An 18,146-nucleotide genomic window follows, 5' to 3' on the forward strand; every position below is an offset into this window, starting at 1 on the left:
TGCCAGAGACAAGCATCCAATCATGCCAAAGATGGTAGACTATTGTGTCGTTTGTCCCTGAGCGGCTCTGTTTTCCCCCAAGCTTAAAATGTTGAGTTGTTTAGAAAGTCTTTGGCTCCTGCTCAGCGGAGCAGCCGGCGGAGCGAGGTTACTCCATGTCATTGGAATCTGTGCACAATGGACCTAAACCCTCCTCCTCCTTTAGCACCAGCTTGTGAACCCCTCTGCAAGAGCTCTGGTTTTACTGACCCCCCTCCCTCTACCCCTGCACCCCCATCATCCATCCACAATTTCAGTCCCCCCAACACACACAGGAGCCCTCAGTGTTGTTAAATGACTCCCTGGAGAAGCAATATAAACATCAGTGTTCAATTCAAGGCCATACTTCAGCTGGAATGCACCCCACCGCAACTGCTTGTAGTAAGCACTTTACGTCTGTCTTCCTCTCTCTCCTTATTTGTCTCTCTTCCCTCCCTCTCTCTCTCTCTCTCTCTGATAAAACCGAGGACAGCGTCGTTGCCATGGCACCGCCTGAGTCAGTACAGCGGTTAAAACACGGTCACTCTCCTGGTTTTAGTGTGGGATGTTCAGTCAGCATGTTGGTGCGCACCGGCTGAACGCAGCACTGGCAGCTACTGGTGTGTTCGCTGTAACTCCGTTCAGCTCTGTCCCGGGATGAGACTTCAGCTGTGAGAGGAGGTCCGTCGTAGGAAGCAGACCCGGACACGTCGCACACCTGCGGCTGGATGGAAATAGATGGAGGGACTTGCGCCGCAGCCGAGCTGTCGCCGCACTCGACCGATTACTTCACCTCCTCTCCTGGTCGACGGGGGAGCGCGCTTGTAAGCTGATTTGACCGGGGGATGTGAATACCTCTCCGGGATTAGAAGGTTATTGGGTGAACGACAATGCCCCGCGGCTCGGTCCGGCACTCCCGGCTATTGTTAGTGCGGCGGCGGACGCACGGTGCCCGGTCTCCCCCGGTTCCACGTCATCTCCAGTAGCTGCACAGCCTGCTCCTCTGCCTCCTCGCTCCGGTCGCACTCCCGGTGTGGATAGGATAATATGACTTCCTGGCTCCGCACATACGGCAGCGTCCCTCTGTGTCTCCTGCTCGGCTTCTTAGGGGTCTGCGCAGAAGCTTCCCGACCGGGTGAGTGGAGGTTCATTAGGACCAATTACATCATATCCTAGCAATTAGCCTACATCTTGTATCATGTCAAACCATCACTGCGCAACATCAGCTCCCATCCCGCATCTGTGCTCTGCAGGGGGTCGACTGGTTTCCCAAGATCTTCTTGAAAAAAGATTTATATCTAAGGACGCATATTTAAAAGCATTTTAGCACTCAGTATCTACAAAGCTGTCATTATCACATGTTAGAGGAGGACAATTAAGATTTTAAAGCAGTCAGACTTATAAATTCTCACTTAAATGAGTGAAATAGATGCTTATTTTTAAAGGGGAACCTGTAAAGCCTCCATCTTGGCCCTGGGGCCCCAGTCTGAGTGTCTGTTGAACAGCCTAGACTGCATCAACTTCTACTTCAGCCTTTATTGATCAGTTATAATTAGAAGTTAAATGTTTCACCTATTCAGAGCTTTGCCAGAGGCCAGGAGCGCTAATTGGGTCAGAGCGGCTTGTTAGTGGGCTGTTAGTGATGCTCAGACCTGCAGCCTTTCTCTGTCCTACATTTCTCTATCTCAGCTCACTGCAATGGCTGTGGAAAATTGGATTTCAGCAGATAAATCATCTCAATGAATCATTAATCCCACTACAGTAAGCCTGAGGTCCGTTTTGCGCCTTTTGTCACCTCGTAAAATCTTCAGTCTTCATTCTTGCTGTATTTTTCTACTAAGGCTGTATAAAAGTAAGAGTGATTTGGCCCTTCACTCCATTAACAAGTTCATGCACATGTAGTATTAACTGACTGATTCATGATTAGATGTCCTCTGTGTGGGGGTTGGTGTGTATGTCTGTGGAAATGATCTATTGCACCATTTCAATGACTGAAGCACCTGTTCCCACACTCCCAGTCATTTTCCCACAACACGGCCGGCTGATTCGTAGTGAATAACTCCATATGAGATCCTAAGTGGTGCTTCGATCATCAAAAGTATGCATGAGATCTCTACATATCCACAGGGGCTCGACTGCATGGCTAATGAGTGCTGACACACACATTCTTTCATATGCTAATTGAATTTACAGATTCTTTTGCCTCTTCTCTTCTCGACAGGTGACAGCGCATGTTGGTCTCCCAGTATCACTTCTTGTGCCGAGTGTCTCAGACGTGGACCGCAGTGTGCCTGGTGCTTCAAGGAGGTAGGAGTGCGTACAAAAATGTGTGTTTAACAGAGAGAGAGAGGGAGAGAGAAGCTTAAACAAAAAAAAAAAGGGGGAACGTGGCAGATATTCAGCAGCATTCCTCAGATGACACACACCAAGGCTTTGATGCCATCCACAGATGTGAATATAATGCATATGTTTAAGCTTGGTGGCCTGCCCTATGACCTGTGTGTGTGGCTGTTTGTGTGTGAATCTTTCCATGCGTGCGTTCTCATGCAGCAGCAGAGGCAGAGCCACTTTCTATCCATGTGTTTAGTCTAGACACATCACTGCAATTCTGCGGATCCGCCTGCGTCTGTATCTGTCTTTGCTTTTTTTGGTGTCAGTCTGTCTCGTAAAGAGTCTTTCCAGAATCACTGAACAGATTTGAGAAGCTGTAAAGCCTCCAAACACAGCAGCCTGAACAACACAATAACTCCCACACGCACAAAACTCCACCAGACTGTCAACATGTGTGTTTAAAGACTTCAGGTGGTTTCCCACCCTGTGAACCCTAACCTTATCTGACATCATTAAGTAGGGCCGGGTTCACCGGTGTGTGAAAGCATTCAAACACTCCTAACCACCTACACACACACGCACACACACACACACACACACACAAGCACACACACACACACACACACACACACAAACTCAGAGTCATGCTTGGAGAAGCACCTCAAACTAAGCAGGTACAGCACACACGCATGTTAACGCACAGTCATTGACATTCGGTGCCAGCCAAAGGAAAGAAAGGAAAGTCCCGGGAAGTCACTCTGAAACTTTTTGATATTCAGAGTTGTTAGAGGACAAATTATAGCCACAGGGAGAGAGCCATAAATAAACCAAATTCAGTCTAACTTTCAGGTTCAGGCACTGGTCACATATTCAGTTTCAGCTTTTATTGTAGACTGTTTGCTTTGCTTTCATGCAATTGCTGTTTTTAAAAGTAATTAAGGGTATTCATTCCCCATCTGTACAATCCTGCTGGTCTTGTCGCACTATTTACAGAAAAATGACTCATACCATCATCTTATGAATGAGCATGTTGTAAATATTCACATTTTATGGTCTAGTGTTATGTTTCTGTATTTGTGTTTCTCACAGACTAAACGATCAAAGGTCACTAATCCACTGCAAAGCTGCAAGTCATGACACTGTTGTATTGTCAGGGCAGCTATGGTTGTTAGTGGAGAGGTTAGCTATATAACATATCAAGAGTCATTCAGTGAAGTGTTGATTAAATTATATCCTGAATAAGAAAAAGCCCATCGAACCATGTAATCTCTTCTCTATCCATTAAAATTCCTACTTAAGATTTAACCAGTGACGCAATGATCGCATGACTAAACAAAAACACACATTTGTTCCTGATATTTCAAACTAATAAATAACTTAAAAAGCACATAATAAAACAGCAGTGGTTCTCATGTCGGTGTAACCATGTAAGAAATCAATACAAACATCATAAACATGTCAGAAATGAATAATGAAACCAACGCGACTGATTGTGAAACTGGTTTCGATTTGAAATGACTTTCTTGTGTCAAATAAACCAAAGCGCTTTAAGCAAAAAGGCTTATCACACCGAGACTAAAGATCAAAAGCCATGGGTAAATTAACACATGCGATAAATACTGTACTCTGGAAATCTACTGCAGACAGTGATTCAAGTAGAAAATAATGATTAGACAAATAGGAAACCTGTGGGGTCACATGAGACAGTGTGGCTTTCAACTTGACCCTGTTGTTTGTGTCACTTCTCATTCCTGACAAATCCGATTACTGTGATAATATCAGTGTAGCTGGATTATCTTTACAACTGTCTAGCAGGTTTTCTCTTTTGTCTTTTTTCATTCTCTATGTGCTGTTTTCTATATTTTATATAATTTTATTACTGTAGAATTAATAACTGAAATAATCAAAATATATTAATAAAAGAAGACTACCTGATCTTGACTTTGTGTGACCTCAAGGACTTTCTGGATGGAGCGGGCCCTAGCCACCGCTGCGACCTACCGGTGAACCTGCTCAGAAGAGGCTGCGGACAAGAGTTCATGGAGCAGCCGGAGATCAAAGTGGAGGTCAACGCCAGCACCAGCAGCACACAAGTGTCCCCACAAGACATCAGCATCACCCTCAGACCCGGTACAGATGCCTCTGGATTTGAACATGTTTGTGTCTCGAGTAGGACAAGTATAAAATGGTGGATCTCTGGTGTGCTTGAAGTTTTCTGAAGTAAGGTTTAGAGTTATCTGCTGTTATTTTATTATATGTTTGTGTATGTGTGTGTGTGTGCCTCCAGGTTCAGAGGCTAGCTTCATAGTGGCTGTGAAGCAGCTGGAGCGTTATCCTGTGGATCTGTACTACCTGGTGGATGTATCGGCATCTATGCAGGAAAACCTTGATCATGTAGGTGTTCATAAATTCAACTCTACCTTTGATCTATCACCACCGTTCAGTGAGTCAGTGCGGAAGCATTATGCTCTCTTTTCTTAAGAAGAGAGGAATTTGGAATTATCACAACGTTTTTTTACTCAAATTCTCACATTGATTTGATCACGGTCCGAAAAAATCTAGACCTAAGAACACAGATAACAGTTTGGTATTAAATCATTCAGGCTTATTATATGGCTACTGTCTTTACATTTGACATCTGATAAACAAGCAACAAACTTACTCATAATTGGCTTTCCCATGCTGTGTCCACCTGCTTCTGCTTGCTGTCTACGGTCCAGCTGAAGACGGTGGGCGTAGCTCTGTCTCTTCGTATGACGGAGCACTCCTCAGACCTTTGGCTGGGTTTCGGCTCGTTTGTGGACAAACCTGTCTCCCCTTACATCAATGTCCATCCCTCCAAGATCAACAACCCCTGCAGGTAAGGCACATCATTTGTCAGCTGGATTATTGAACTAGCCTGATAAAGCAATGTTAATCCGCCTCATGTAGCTCATTTTGTGAATTTTCTTGCAATCAGCATCATACATTTATAACACCATCAGAGTTTGCCTTGCTATATTCCTCAAATAACATAAATGGTGTGGTAATTTGAGTGATTATTTGAACAAGACTAAGAGTTTACAGCCATGCTTGCAGCTCTGTGAGGCTGTATGTCTAGCATATATAATGTTTATCATATTCACTGTCTTAGTTGCCTGCTGGCATTTACTATTTAGCAGTAAATACAAAATACAGCTGAAGCAGATGGGAATGTCATTACAATGACATTCTAGCTATAGCTCTGCAGGTATTTGGTCATGAACTAAAGTATTGGACAAAGTAAAGTTTTCAGCTGATGTTGATGCTAGAGGAAAAGTCAGAGGATTGCCAAGGTTAATACAATTCATCCTGAGGGGAACATGAATGTCTGCACCAAATTTAATTGCAATCCTTCCAATGGTTGTTTAGACATTTCATTCAAAACCATAAATATCAACCTTATGGTCGTGCTAGAGGAAAAGTCAAGGGATCCTCAAAGTCTTTAGGATACATCTTCTGGGGATTATGAATGTTGACAAAATATTGTGCAAATTCATTGAATAATTGAGACAGACAGAAAAAGAGCCACGCCACCAGCTTGACTAAAAAGATCCAAGCCAGCTGTTCTCATTAATTGTTCCCAATTTTGGTGTGACTAAGCCAAAGACTCATCAGTTGTTGGGGGCAACATTGTTATGATGATGAGCTGTGCTGGGAGACCAACAAAACAAGCTTTTGACATTTGTTTGTTCTGGTTGTTGATTTGGAGCTCTGCATTCCTGAATGTTGCAATTAAAAATCTTTTTGGACTCGTCTCCGCCTCTCACCAGTGATTACGAAATCCGCTGTCGGCCAGCCCACGGCTTCCACCACGTCTTAAGTATGACAGGGAATATGAGTGAGTTCACACGTGTGATCAAACGCCAGCGCATCTCCGGAAACATGGACACGCCTGAGGGAGGACTGGATGCTATGCTGCAAGCTGCTGTCTGCCAGGTGTGTGGGTGTTTGTTAAGAAGAGAGAAGGGGTTATAAAAATATTTTGAGATTGATTTTCAGGGCATGCACACTTTCTCTTAATGTAAGGGGTTCTCAATTATGTCCTTCTTGAATAGTTCAGAAAAAATGAGATAAACCCTAATATGGTGATAAGTCTGCATGGCAGTGAAAGAGGAATTTGGTGGCACTGTGACTCAGCATTGGATAGTACAACTGGAATGCCACTAAGTAATGACAGCACTAATAGGGAATGACAGCTACACATATAAACACACACACATACACACTCACATAGAGTCATAGTCATTTATACTATGGCTGCAGGAGAGGTGTGAGTCAGACCATGCTGGGGGTCCTGAGTAAGCAGGCTGTAGGGGAACACCGTGGTGGTCATAAGTCTAGAAATAGACTCTCCATTATGTCAGACCTATATTTATAAGCTCACTGGGTTTCCTTAAATACACACATGTGCTCAGAGATCCACACAGAGCCTTTTTGCTCACACTGTCTATGACGAATCACAGACATAAAGACGGAGACTCTCTGACTACTGCTTTTCCATGGGAACTAATATAGTTCAGATGAGGAAAATGTTTTGAATTTGCAGTATCTTAACATGTGTAAACATTTAAGATATAAAGTATGCACATATTTTCCACAGCACTCATTGTGTGTGTCTTGGTGACAAGTGATATGAGGTAATAGTAATGATGTCATTCGTAAAACTCTTCTCCAAAAACAGAACGTATCAATTTGCAAAATATTTTGTGGCTTTAAATAATTGCTGTGGAAAATGATGCTTTCTCCTCTGGATATGGAGGGATGTGAGAGATTCAGTCTCATTCATTTATTGTTTGATAGTTTTAGATATGGATGCGCCAATCTGACTTTGTCAGTCCCGATACCGATACCTGGGCTTTGGGTGCCGTCCGATACTGAGTGCCGGTTTGATACCAGTATTTACTTAAACGCTGTATGCCTCACTGTGTGGGAGAGACTGGGATCATTCTTTTATGTGTAAGGCAAAATCAGGCTTAACTTAAACGTTGCTTTCCTAACCGATCTGATCCAGCTGTTTGAGTCAGTATTGGACCGATATCCAATATCAGTAACGGTATCAGTGCATCTCTAGTTTTAGATTCTTTGTATTTATTTTATTTTCTTAGACTGTTCTTATGTTGTCTTTAAGGAGGTACTCTAAGCTGTTTCTGTTTGCACTCTTTTATGATTCTTTTTGACAATAATTGAATTTGGCATAATTTAACAGTTGCATTTTTATTCAATTTTGCTCTTATGACATATTTTGTGTTCCTGCTTTTATCCCCCATCTTGGACAGGACCTCTTGAAAAAGAGGATTTTAATCATAACATTAGTCCCTGGTTAAATAATGGTTAAATAAATGAACAAAATAAGTTAAATACTAGAGCAGTTTTTGCCAATTTTGTCAGTTATGTCTGATAAGGTGTAGTTTGTCTAGTCCTGTATATTTGTGATGGTTGTTTGGTTTCCTTCAAATCAAAGCGAGGTTTTTCTTAAAATTACCATTAAACATAATTTAACCATATTTGGATGACATTTTAATTCCTCTCTGTCAGAGAGCGGTGGGTTGGCGGCCAGAATCCAAACGTCTGCTGCTCCTGATGACCGACCAGCCTTCCCACCTTGCCCTGGACAGCCGGCTGGCAGGGATTGTCACGCCACATGATGGCCTGTGTCACCTGGAGAACAACATCTACACGGGGAGCACTAGGATGGTGAGAGGACAAGATGCTGAGCAGTCAGGCTCACAGGAGCTACCCTGAGGATTTATTACACAGCGTGACGAATCAACTAATTAAAGCCCACGTGGTCACATGCCTACATGGACTGTGTACACTATTGTTGCTGTCTTGTGAAAAGCATGTTTCTCTAAAAAACTGTTAATTTACTGTGTCTCTTTCTCAGGACCATCCCAGTGTGGGCCAGTTGTCTGACAAGTTGCTGGAAAACAATATTTACTCCATCTTTGCTGTGGAGAAGCAACAGTACCAGTGGTATGAGGTAATCTCTCCTACATGAGTGTATAAAACAACACATGCCTCCGTTGTTATACATAGTTTTCCCAGGAAGTGCAACTTCGTTTTAGCCAGAAACGTTCAACATAACATCAGTAAACACCTACCACGTGTCACGAGTCCTTAGCAACACAGTGAATCCCTGCTAGCTTCAGTAGGAACAGCTCCAGAGCTGAACTGAACTCTCGCGTCTCTCCTTCAGGAACAAATATGTTGCTATTTAAGTGGTATTGATATGTCAGGTTTCTGACACTAGTGTACTTTTAACAAAATCAAAAGTATTTCTTTGACCTCATCTACCTTTCCTTCTCTAGGAGTTAGTGCGCCTGCTGCCTGGCTCCTACCTGGGAAAGATAGGTTTCTTCCAGGCCCCAAACCTTATAGAGCTGGTGGTGGATGCATATAAGGTACAGAGCAATCAACCACTCTCTGCAACTGCAGAGAATCACTTCTCTCTCATTTTTAAATTTCCTGTCCTGTCCTCCCTCTGTGTATTATTCATCCTTTAGACCACAAACAAAGAACAGGGATATGTGAAAGGTTGGGCAGAAGAGTGCAGCAGCACAGCATGAGCTGCATCCATGAGCCCACGCACTCCCAGTTCAAAAGAGTTGAAGCATTAGTCCGCTTATCTGATGAGGGAACATGAAACTTTTATTTGGGCCTTGTGTTTTGTAAAATATGCAAACTCACTAATAGCACAATCCTGTTCGTAGACAAGGCGTGGGAATAAGTGATACTGAGTGTCTGAAAGCACATACTACTTATAAGTACGCAGGAAATTTAGGTTTGGATGCTCAGAGTGCAGAAAAATGCCAAAGATATTTGTAAAGAAAACTTAAAATTGCATGAAATTAAGTTTGTTTTTGGTTGCTGAAGGCCTAATGAAACAGAAAAACACAGATGAGAACAGGAGGTTAAGGAGGGTTAAGGCCCTCTGTGTGTGTGTGTGTACGTGTGTGTTTGAGTGAGTGACTAGGGGTTTGTTCAGTTGGCAGCAGTCTAGGCTATAATCTTGCCTCAGGCACAGCGCTCCATTGTTTGCTACGAGAATCTGCCGAATCCACAGTTCCGGGTGCACAGCCACGCATACATACACACACACACATACACACACACACACAAGCAGCAGAGCCCGAACAGAAGCTGGCATTATAATAGCTATCAGATCCCCACGGAAACCATGTGTCCTAATCATGGACGAATACAAAGATGCTATTTTTGGCCCCACCTCCTTTTTCCCATAAGCCCCCTTGTATTTCAGAATGAAAGGACGACAATGAGGGCTTTCTCAGGACATGTGACAACTTTAATTAATCACAGTTCTCCCTTTCTGTCACCCGTTCTCCCTCTTGCTTCATTAATTTTCAATCTCACAAATTATGGTCATTAAAATTTAAAATGGCCACTGTTCTTTCTACTGTCTTTTATCTTTTCCGACATTCCCCTTAAACATAATACTTTAAAGAATTTCTCAATGTCAGGTAGTAAACTTAATGTTTCTTTTTCATTTCTTCTCACCATCTCTGCGCCCAGAGGTTGTTGTCAGAGGTGGCGGTGTCAGTGTCAGTCGAAGACAAGGCAGTCAGCAGGTACTGGGTGTCTGTGTCTCCCATCTGTCCTGATGGGTCCACTGTTAAGGACCAGAGCTGCACAGGGGTTCAACCTGACCAGACGGTAAACACACCTTCAGTACATGAAAGTATTAGAACACACACACATGACTAATACAGTTAAACAGCTAAATGTCAGTCATATTTATTTACAGATCTTTGAATTAAGCTGCCAGAGATGTCACAGGACATTTGTTGGTTGTATTGGATTACTTTGACACATGCAAACACGCTGACAAACACATCACTGAGAGCTTTACGTGACAGAAAAGATTTGGTAAATAATCCGACTTGAGCGGATTAGGGGCTGTATTTAACGGGAAAACATTTCCATGTGATTCCGTGAACTTTTCATCCTAAAATCCTTCTGTTGCCTAATATGAGAGGCCTTTATACAAACAAATAGGACATGTGTTTTTGGAAATCTATTGTACTCGCAGTCTGTTTCATGTAGCCACTAAAAGAAAAGGCATACTTGAAGATTTTAGTGCTGCAGAGAGTTCTTTGTACTACACAGGTTTTTCTGACTTACTTATAATGATTATACAGAAGGCTGAGTGTCACAGAAATGTTCAATTATAACAACCAAAGGGATCTTTTGGTACTTAAAAGAACATTTCCTTTCTGTTTTCTCCCTTAACTACCTGTGAGACCCCTCTCCTCTTTAACCTTTTGGGGCTCTTAACTTTGTCTACCAAGATGCTTAATCACTGCTCTATAGTTACTCTATTGTACAAAGAGACTGAAGCTCAGCCCTTTAATCCATGGGTGGATTAAAGTGAGTTACGGAAAGTACCCACAGTTACCAGAATGGTGATAAAAATCAAATGAAATGCTTGACTGTACGCATATTTCTACACCAAAAACATGAAACTTGGAAAGGAAATTACATTAAACTTAGAAAGTTGTCAAGAACACAGTTCCTGGTTACACACGATTTAAGTCCTATCAGAGATTTCTATAATTATGCAATGAGAGGAAGCTCATTATATGTTTTTCCTTTTAGATTTAAGAGATTTAAGAAATGGTTGCTAAACTGCTTCTTTTTTTAACCTATCTTGACCCACCTGCAGATTTGTCAGCCTTCATCCTTTCTAACAGGAACCACAACTAAGCTTTTAAATATGTTTTTTACCCACATTTTAATGTACTGTATGTCAGGACTGAGTGATTGCAGTGTTGTATTTGCATTTTATTACTGTTAAATACATGAATCTACATATCTACCTTCTCAAAAACCACTAAAACATCACTTAGTTACTGTTAATTTATTTGTCTTTTCATGCAGGTTTACTTCAACATCACCATCGGCCTGCGCTCTTGTCCGGATGATGGTGAAGATGAAGATATAACAGTGATGGTTCGCCCTGTGGGTTACAACGAATCTACCACTGTTAGGGTTCACTCTAAATGTGGCTGCAGTTGTGGACCAACAGGACATTGCCGTGACAGCAACGAATCACCATGCAGCGGGACTGTAGACAGCACCAAGTGGGAGCAGAGGCCAGATCAGGGACTTCTTAAAGACTCAAGCAGAGATTCAAACTGGAATTGCAGAGCTGATGGGTCTGACGTGGACTGTAGTGGTCGGGGAGTATGTGAATGCGGGAGGTGTGTGTGTGAGCAGAGCAGGCTCGGGACAGTATACGGGAAATACTGCGAGATAGATGACTTTTCCTGCCCTTACGAAGGCGGACTGCTGTGTGGAGGTAAGGGGGAGAATAACAGGGACGCACTTAAAATAAAAAAAAAAACACTTTTCATCACATAAATTCAGTTCATAGAGACATAACAGGGGATTAAAATGGTAATAATATGAGCACCTTTGATGCACAAACATAATATTTTGTCCTGTCTCTGTCTGTCCCTCTCAGGACGGGGTGTGTGTGTGTCAGGTGAGTGCGTGTGCGAGGACGGCTGGACAGGTGATAGCTGCGGTTGTACCGACTCCACAGCAACCTGCCAGTCGTCCGACGGCCTGCTGTGCAGCGGGCGGGGCAAGTGCGTGTGTGGCAAGTGTGTGTGTGATGACCACCGATACTCTGGAAACTTCTGTGAGAGATGTCCTGCTTGCCAAACCACCTGCCAATCATACTGGTACTTTTTCATTTCCTTCTACAACAAAGCATGATGGAAACTTTTAATACTGAAATCTTTATACAGTTATATATATTTTGTTCCGTCTCTCTCTCTCTCAGGAAGTGCGTGGGCTGCCACCTGTCTCATGGTCTCACGCAAAAAGAGGCGGGACACTGCAACAATACTTGCGCCTCATTGGTGGGCTACACGGATGATGTATCAGGTACAGCTGGTTTAGCCAATAGAATCTGCTCTGAGCACAATTTCACACCTGGGCTTTGCTCCACGTGTGGTTTTGTTGTTCTGAGAGAAGTTGATAATATATAGGAACTAGGATGTGGTTTTTATGTTTAATCGAAAGCATGGGCACCATTTGAGCTTCCTCTTCGTCAAAAAGATGCAGCTTGTCTTTTTATTATTAGACAAGAACTTAAAGCTGCATGAATTGATCTTTTTGGCCAACTGGGAGCAGTATTCATTTGAGGTCATGGTTGTGTCCATTTGGCTTTTGTAAGTCAAGTTACATATATAATGTGGCTCTTTATCTGCTTAATGCCCCACTATGTTCACCAGATAGTTGCTAACTGTGTCTGTCTGGTGTTTAAAGTGAAAAATGAAGAGCCAAAAAACACAGCACTGGGTGTAAACTTTCACATATTTGGACTGAACATCATTTCACTTCGGCTTTCTCTCTCTCTTTTTAGGTCAAACAGGGGAGATGTGGATTCAGTGTATGTACATCAGTAATGACAGCTGTCGCTATCGGTTTCAAACGAGCTCAGAGTCTGGACAGAACCAGCTTCACATTAGCACAAGACCAGGTATAATGTCAATAAACACACACACACACACACACACACACACACACACACACATACACACACACACACGCTCGCCTTCATTCCAGGTCACTTCCGTTGCTACCATTGCTGGACTACTATACCCTGGTGTATTTGAGTCAGCAAGCCTGCTGTCAGTGGTACAGCTGTATTTTACATTTCCCCTCAGTTCCCAGTTCCCCAATCCCTTTCTTGATTTTCGCAGCCACGCACAAATGCACACACACACACACACACACACACACACACACACACACACACACACACACACACACACGTACATGCACACATACACAACTTGAAACACACTAGTTCACACATGCCCTGGGTTACACACACACACACATTATTACACATCCAAATGCTACAGTTCATCCCCGCCTTCCCAATTTTTGGAACAGCACAGCTCATTGTGTGTCGACCCCCCCCGCAATCACCCCTCACCCCTTCATCCCCCCACCCCTCCACCCAACGGGACACTCTCTTCCTGCGTACACCCACTCCTCCCGGGTGCAGCAGGAGCCAGGTCTCCATGGTAACCCTGTTACAAAATGTCAGAGCAATCTTTGGGCTCTTTGTGTTGAGCGATGAGCCCGTCGAGCCCGTTGAGCCCGTCATCCACACATGCTCCCCAGCATATACACAGCTAGCTAACTATTCAGTATAGCACCACTGGCACCGCTGCCCCTGACTGAGCTCTGTGTGTGTGTGTGTGTGTGTACGTACTCTTCAATGGTGGAAAGAAATTAATTACATTTACTCAAGTACTGTACCACTACATCTATCTGACAACTACAGTTATAACTTTTTAGATTAAGATTTTACTGTAAGACATGTATGCTTTAAAAATGAAATGTTTTTGTATAGTGTAAACTACCTAAATGTATATAATGCAGTTAAAATACTACTTATGCATGGATGCATCAGTATTATTAACAAACTAATATATAATAGTATATCATTCACAGCAACCCACAAACTTTGATAGTTACAATTTGATTATAATATTTGTGAACTTTAATTAATGTTGGATTTATTAGTAAAGTATGTAAAACAATTTTCTATTGGTACATCGATCTTTGTGAGGACACGGTTGAGTTTTAGACCTAGAGTGAGGACATTTTTGGAAATTGAGGACAGCTTGGCCAGTCCTCACTTCTTTAAAGGGCTATTTGAGGATTAAAACCTGGTTTTAAGATTAAAGTTTGAATTAGATTTAGAGTAAGGGCTGGGGTTTGGCATGTAGTTGTGATGGTTATGGATGAATAAGGGGGCTAAGGAAAGGTGGTCCTCACAAGTATAAAAGTATAAATGTGCGTGTGTTGGTCTTTTATGTGGATATGGTCACGAGGTATCTCTGCACCTCCATGTCTTTTTTGATTACATATTTTCATGTGTATTTAAGTGTGCATGTGTATATGTGTCAGTGTTTGTTTAAACTCCCTATGACTCACTTTCCTAAACTTTTTTCCCATCACAGTATCCCAGCTCTCTACAGTGAAACCCGCGTGTTTGTGTTTATGTGTGTGTCCACAGAGTGTGCAAGCAACAGCCGGCTGGTAGGAACTTTCCTGAGTGTGTGTGCGCTGACAGTGCTGTGTGGGCTGGTGGTGGTGGCCGTGTCCAGATTGCTGCTACAGAAGAGAGGCTGGTCACCAGGGGACGCTGCTGAGCATGGAGACTATCACTGCACTGGCAAGGTTTGCTCACAAAGGTCCATACAAGGCTGAATGTGGTTATCATCAGCACTGCAGGGCTTTAATTTAGCGGAGCTGAGGCGTCCTCGGAGCCCTCAGAAGCATTAAGGCACCCCGTAATTCTTTTATTTTTGTTCATGCACGCTGTCTGCTAGAACCAGGAGTGAGAAATTTGAGTCTGCCGTCAGAAGTACAGCTGTATTTTACATTTCCTCCCAACTCCCAGCTCGCCATCTACACAGTCCAGATTTGTGACCTTACAGTGATGTACAGCACCACTGAGAAGAAAGAAAAAATGGAGGTTTTTACAAGGGGTAGGGGAGTTTCTGGGGTTATGTGTGCCTAAACTGGTTAGACTGCCAGTTTGGATTAGAGCCATTTATGGTTCATGACACCACTGTACATCATTTCAATGACATATTACAAAGTCATGCATCTGTTTGGGTAAAACTTAAATTCTTGCTAATTTTGCAAATAAAAAATGATACTCTCAGGGGAGTTTTGCTAGTGTTGTAAAGCTGTACATACTTCCTCAATGATTACATAAGGTGACAAATGGTTTCCTTCCACTTAAGTCGAATTTTTATTGAATCCACTCAAAATGAGCAAATATTAAAGGGGCACTGCACTGATTTTACATGTCAATGTCAATTTAGTAGTCAGGAGTTCTACACAGCCTGTGAAAACACTGAAATGTCATCTCTGGCTCTGGAGGAGCTTTCCTAAGTCTTAGAAAATTACTCAAGTGCCATCACTTGAGTGATCTTGGCTTGAACTACATATTTTTAACGGAAGATTTTATGGACATAGTCCTCATTTTGTCACAGCACAGTATTTTTAGCCTTCACATGACCAATGTTAGGCACCACTGCATCAATTTTGACCTCTTGTGATTCCCCTGCCTTTAAAAAAATGCAACACTAAATCAAGCATCATGTTTTGGTTTAAATCTGTCTGTGTAGATCCATGGATGCATGCGTGTGTATGTGTTTGGGTGTGACTAACTGCATATTTCTGTTACCCTTCAGGACCTGTCATACATTCCTACAACCAATGAGAAGACAGTCACCTACAGGAGGGACCACCCGCCCGACCGACCTGTGGAGATGCACATCCAAGTTCCCAAGATGCCCCTCGGTGACCCCTGGCAGTGCTAGGCAGAGTCAAAGGTCAAGGTGAAGATCAGAAGGAAGTCAGTAGAGACATTCAGTAGAGAAGAGTTGGACTAATGGCTTCTCTCTTGCTCTCTCTCTTAACCTTCATATAACTCCAACCAGTTCTACATGGACACTCTGATGGTAGTAAACTAACCTATGAAACCTCTGTGGAATCACACTTGTAAAATGAACTGAAATACTTTTCATAGTGTGTGACTAACGTGGCCAGTATCCCGGAAATCGAGATGAGACAAAGAGCACAAGTCCCCCACTTCTTCTTCCTCTGTAGCAGCAGGGAGGCTACTTCTTCTACAGGGTAAAGGGTTCCTCGCTTTTTAGCCATGTAGCAATTACTGCTCTAACTTATGAGTGTGTGTGTGTGTGTGTGTGTGTGTGTGTGTGTGTGTGCACGCATGTGTGTATGTGTGTGGTGCAGGTACATGCATTGATGCTCTATCTAGTCTCTCTATTTATGATTTTGTAGTTAAAACACTACATGTTTTAGGTTTACGTGATTGTGTGGCTCCCCAACACTCCAAATGTAATATCTCTCTGTCTTAGTCTGCCCCCGTGTGGTCAGCTTGAGGTACGACATTTTTTTTCCTCCAATTATACTGTCTACACATTCCTGACCTCAGCTGTATTGCCTTGGGATTTAACTCATGAGGCACACCAATGACTCAATATGGCTTTTTATTTTACATTTTTACTTTGAGTAGATTTTTCAGTGATTGGTGGTGTACATTGTTCTAGTGTTTTGAACTGTTTCATTGTATTTTTGCATTGTCTTTTTGTTAACGGATCAACTGCAATAGCAAATTAGTGTTATTTTATGGCATTTTTTTCTATCATGATAGGGGAGAATGTAGTTTTATGTGATTTTCAGTTGTTAATAATCTGTTAGACTTGCACTAGAACAATTGTTTTGCATTATACTACTGAAAACTGAGGAGGCTCGTCATGTCAGGACAGAACTGGATAGTGGGTTTGGAAGAACTCTTGTGCTATAAATTGGGCATTAGAAGGCATTAAAAGTGAATAAGTGCGTTTGAAGCTAATGTAACAAATCCACTGGAATTACAATGGAAGTATTTTAAATAACAATATACTGACAATTACTGGTAACAATATCATCAAAAGCCTGAGCATGTGACCTCTACATCAGAGACAGAACTGTGTCTGCATGAATCTATTTAATGATGATCATCTGTTGCTACATCCAGCTGCACTGGACTGACAACTTTACACTTTGATAACAACGCCTGGGCAAAGGTACAACTCAGCTCTAAAGGTACAGAGATCAGAGGTGGAATTACACTCCTAACACCCCTCATGCACTAGATCCTCTGGATCCAGAGTGCCAATTGCATGGCATCTTGTGAGAATTTCGCTTGCCCAATCCCGTTCCTCTTTTTGATTATTATTTAACGCAATGTTTACAGCAATAGCTGCTCTATTTTACTGTAAGTCAGGAACACTAATTATTATTTATTGTGATGTTATTATATTTTCTTTGTATTTGATATATTAATTGTGCTATTTTATGGCAAGGCTACTTGAGTTACAGGTGGAAGTACTGTTTCTGTTTATGAAGAGCAGTTTGTCTCTAACCCTGAGAATAATTCAGCAATAAGGTATTAATCATCTCATCTAACCGGGCACTGAGTTCGGAATAACAACAGCACTTTTTTTTTGTAGTTTTGCTGTCAATCAATGTGACTAGATGTGTAGCATGACTGTTTTCATCACAATAAAAATGTGCAAGATTTTTATCATTTCTGTTGAGAGCTTCTGCTTTTCTATACCATTGGACTTAAAGTTGAATTAAGACTTTTAAGGAAAATGTGGCCTAATTCATGTTAGTATAAGGAGACATGAAAAGCCCAACGAATATTTATTATTAAGACAGTAGCAAATGAAGCAAGACCAGTGTCTTATTTGCAAAATGCCCTGATTTTTAATGAATGTCACGGCGTTCAGCTCAGTTGAAAGTACATTTTTGTGTTGTGTTCATATGTGCAGTGCCACAAAATGTACAAAAGTTCAAAGTTTTACCAACTTTTGGATTCAAGAGCAGGATCCAAACCACATGTGGTGCAACAAACACAGGTGACTGTGTAATCTGAACACTAGGTGGAGATGCACACAAAGGTAACTGAGAGGAAGGTTACTGCAAAGTGATTGATAAAAGGAGGAAGTTTTGACTTGTTATACCCACAACTCAACTGAAATATTACTTCAAGTCGTAATTTATTTCATTTAATGGCGTTTAACATGTCTTTACTAATATCTGTTGTATTAAACGTCTACTGTAAAAACTGTGGATAACATCCTAATAATCCATTTAAAAATGGAATGAGAGTGTTTGATTAATTCAAGCAGTACTGAGAATATTTT

General features: G+C 42.1%; 1 protein-coding gene across 2 annotated transcripts; it reads left to right on the forward strand.

Moving 5' to 3' along the window:
* Positions 1-301: 301 nt before the first annotated feature.
* On the forward strand, positions 302-17,524 carry itgb8 (integrin, beta 8). Of its 2 annotated transcripts, XM_044335923.1 has the most exons (16): positions 302-1,153; positions 2,240-2,325; positions 4,308-4,479; positions 4,637-4,743; positions 5,070-5,209; positions 6,141-6,306; positions 7,906-8,064; positions 8,255-8,350; positions 8,679-8,771; positions 9,901-10,041; positions 11,266-11,686; positions 11,852-12,074; positions 12,176-12,279; positions 12,761-12,877; positions 14,432-14,595; positions 15,621-17,524. In XM_044335923.1, exons 1-16 carry the CDS (start codon positions 1,066-1,068, stop codon positions 15,747-15,749), a joined length of 2,406 nt encoding a protein of 801 aa, XP_044191858.1. In that variant the 5' UTR covers positions 302-1,065; the 3' UTR covers positions 15,750-17,524. The 2 variants fall into 2 exon arrangements, with proteins under 2 accessions (XP_044191858.1, XP_044191859.1); XM_044335924.1 differs by lacking the exons at positions 302-1,153; positions 2,240-2,325 and having other exon boundaries at positions 4,454-4,537.
* The last annotated feature ends 622 nt before the right edge of the window (positions 17,525-18,146 follow it).

This window comes from Thunnus albacares, chromosome 19 (genome assembly GCF_914725855.1).
Source record: "Thunnus albacares chromosome 19, fThuAlb1.1, whole genome shotgun sequence".
In the NCBI taxonomy this organism is placed as follows: domain Eukaryota; kingdom Metazoa; phylum Chordata; class Actinopteri; order Scombriformes; family Scombridae; genus Thunnus; species Thunnus albacares.

What these genes read in the sequence shown, in the direction of transcription:
- itgb8 (XM_044335923.1), top strand. Translation starts at nt 1,066, where the DNA reads ATGACTTCCTGGCTCCGCACATACGGCAGCGTCCCTCTGTGTCTCCTG. An exon ending in CAGCATCACCCTCAGACCCG is followed by an intron (nt 4,480 to 4,636) that starts GTACAGATGCCT and finishes GTGTGCCTCCAG; the next exon opens with GTTCAGAGGCTAGCTTCATA. An exon ending in AACAGTACCAGTGGTATGAG is followed by an intron (nt 8,351 to 8,678) that starts GTAATCTCTCCT and finishes TTCCTTCTCTAG; the next exon opens with GAGTTAGTGCGCCTGCTGCC.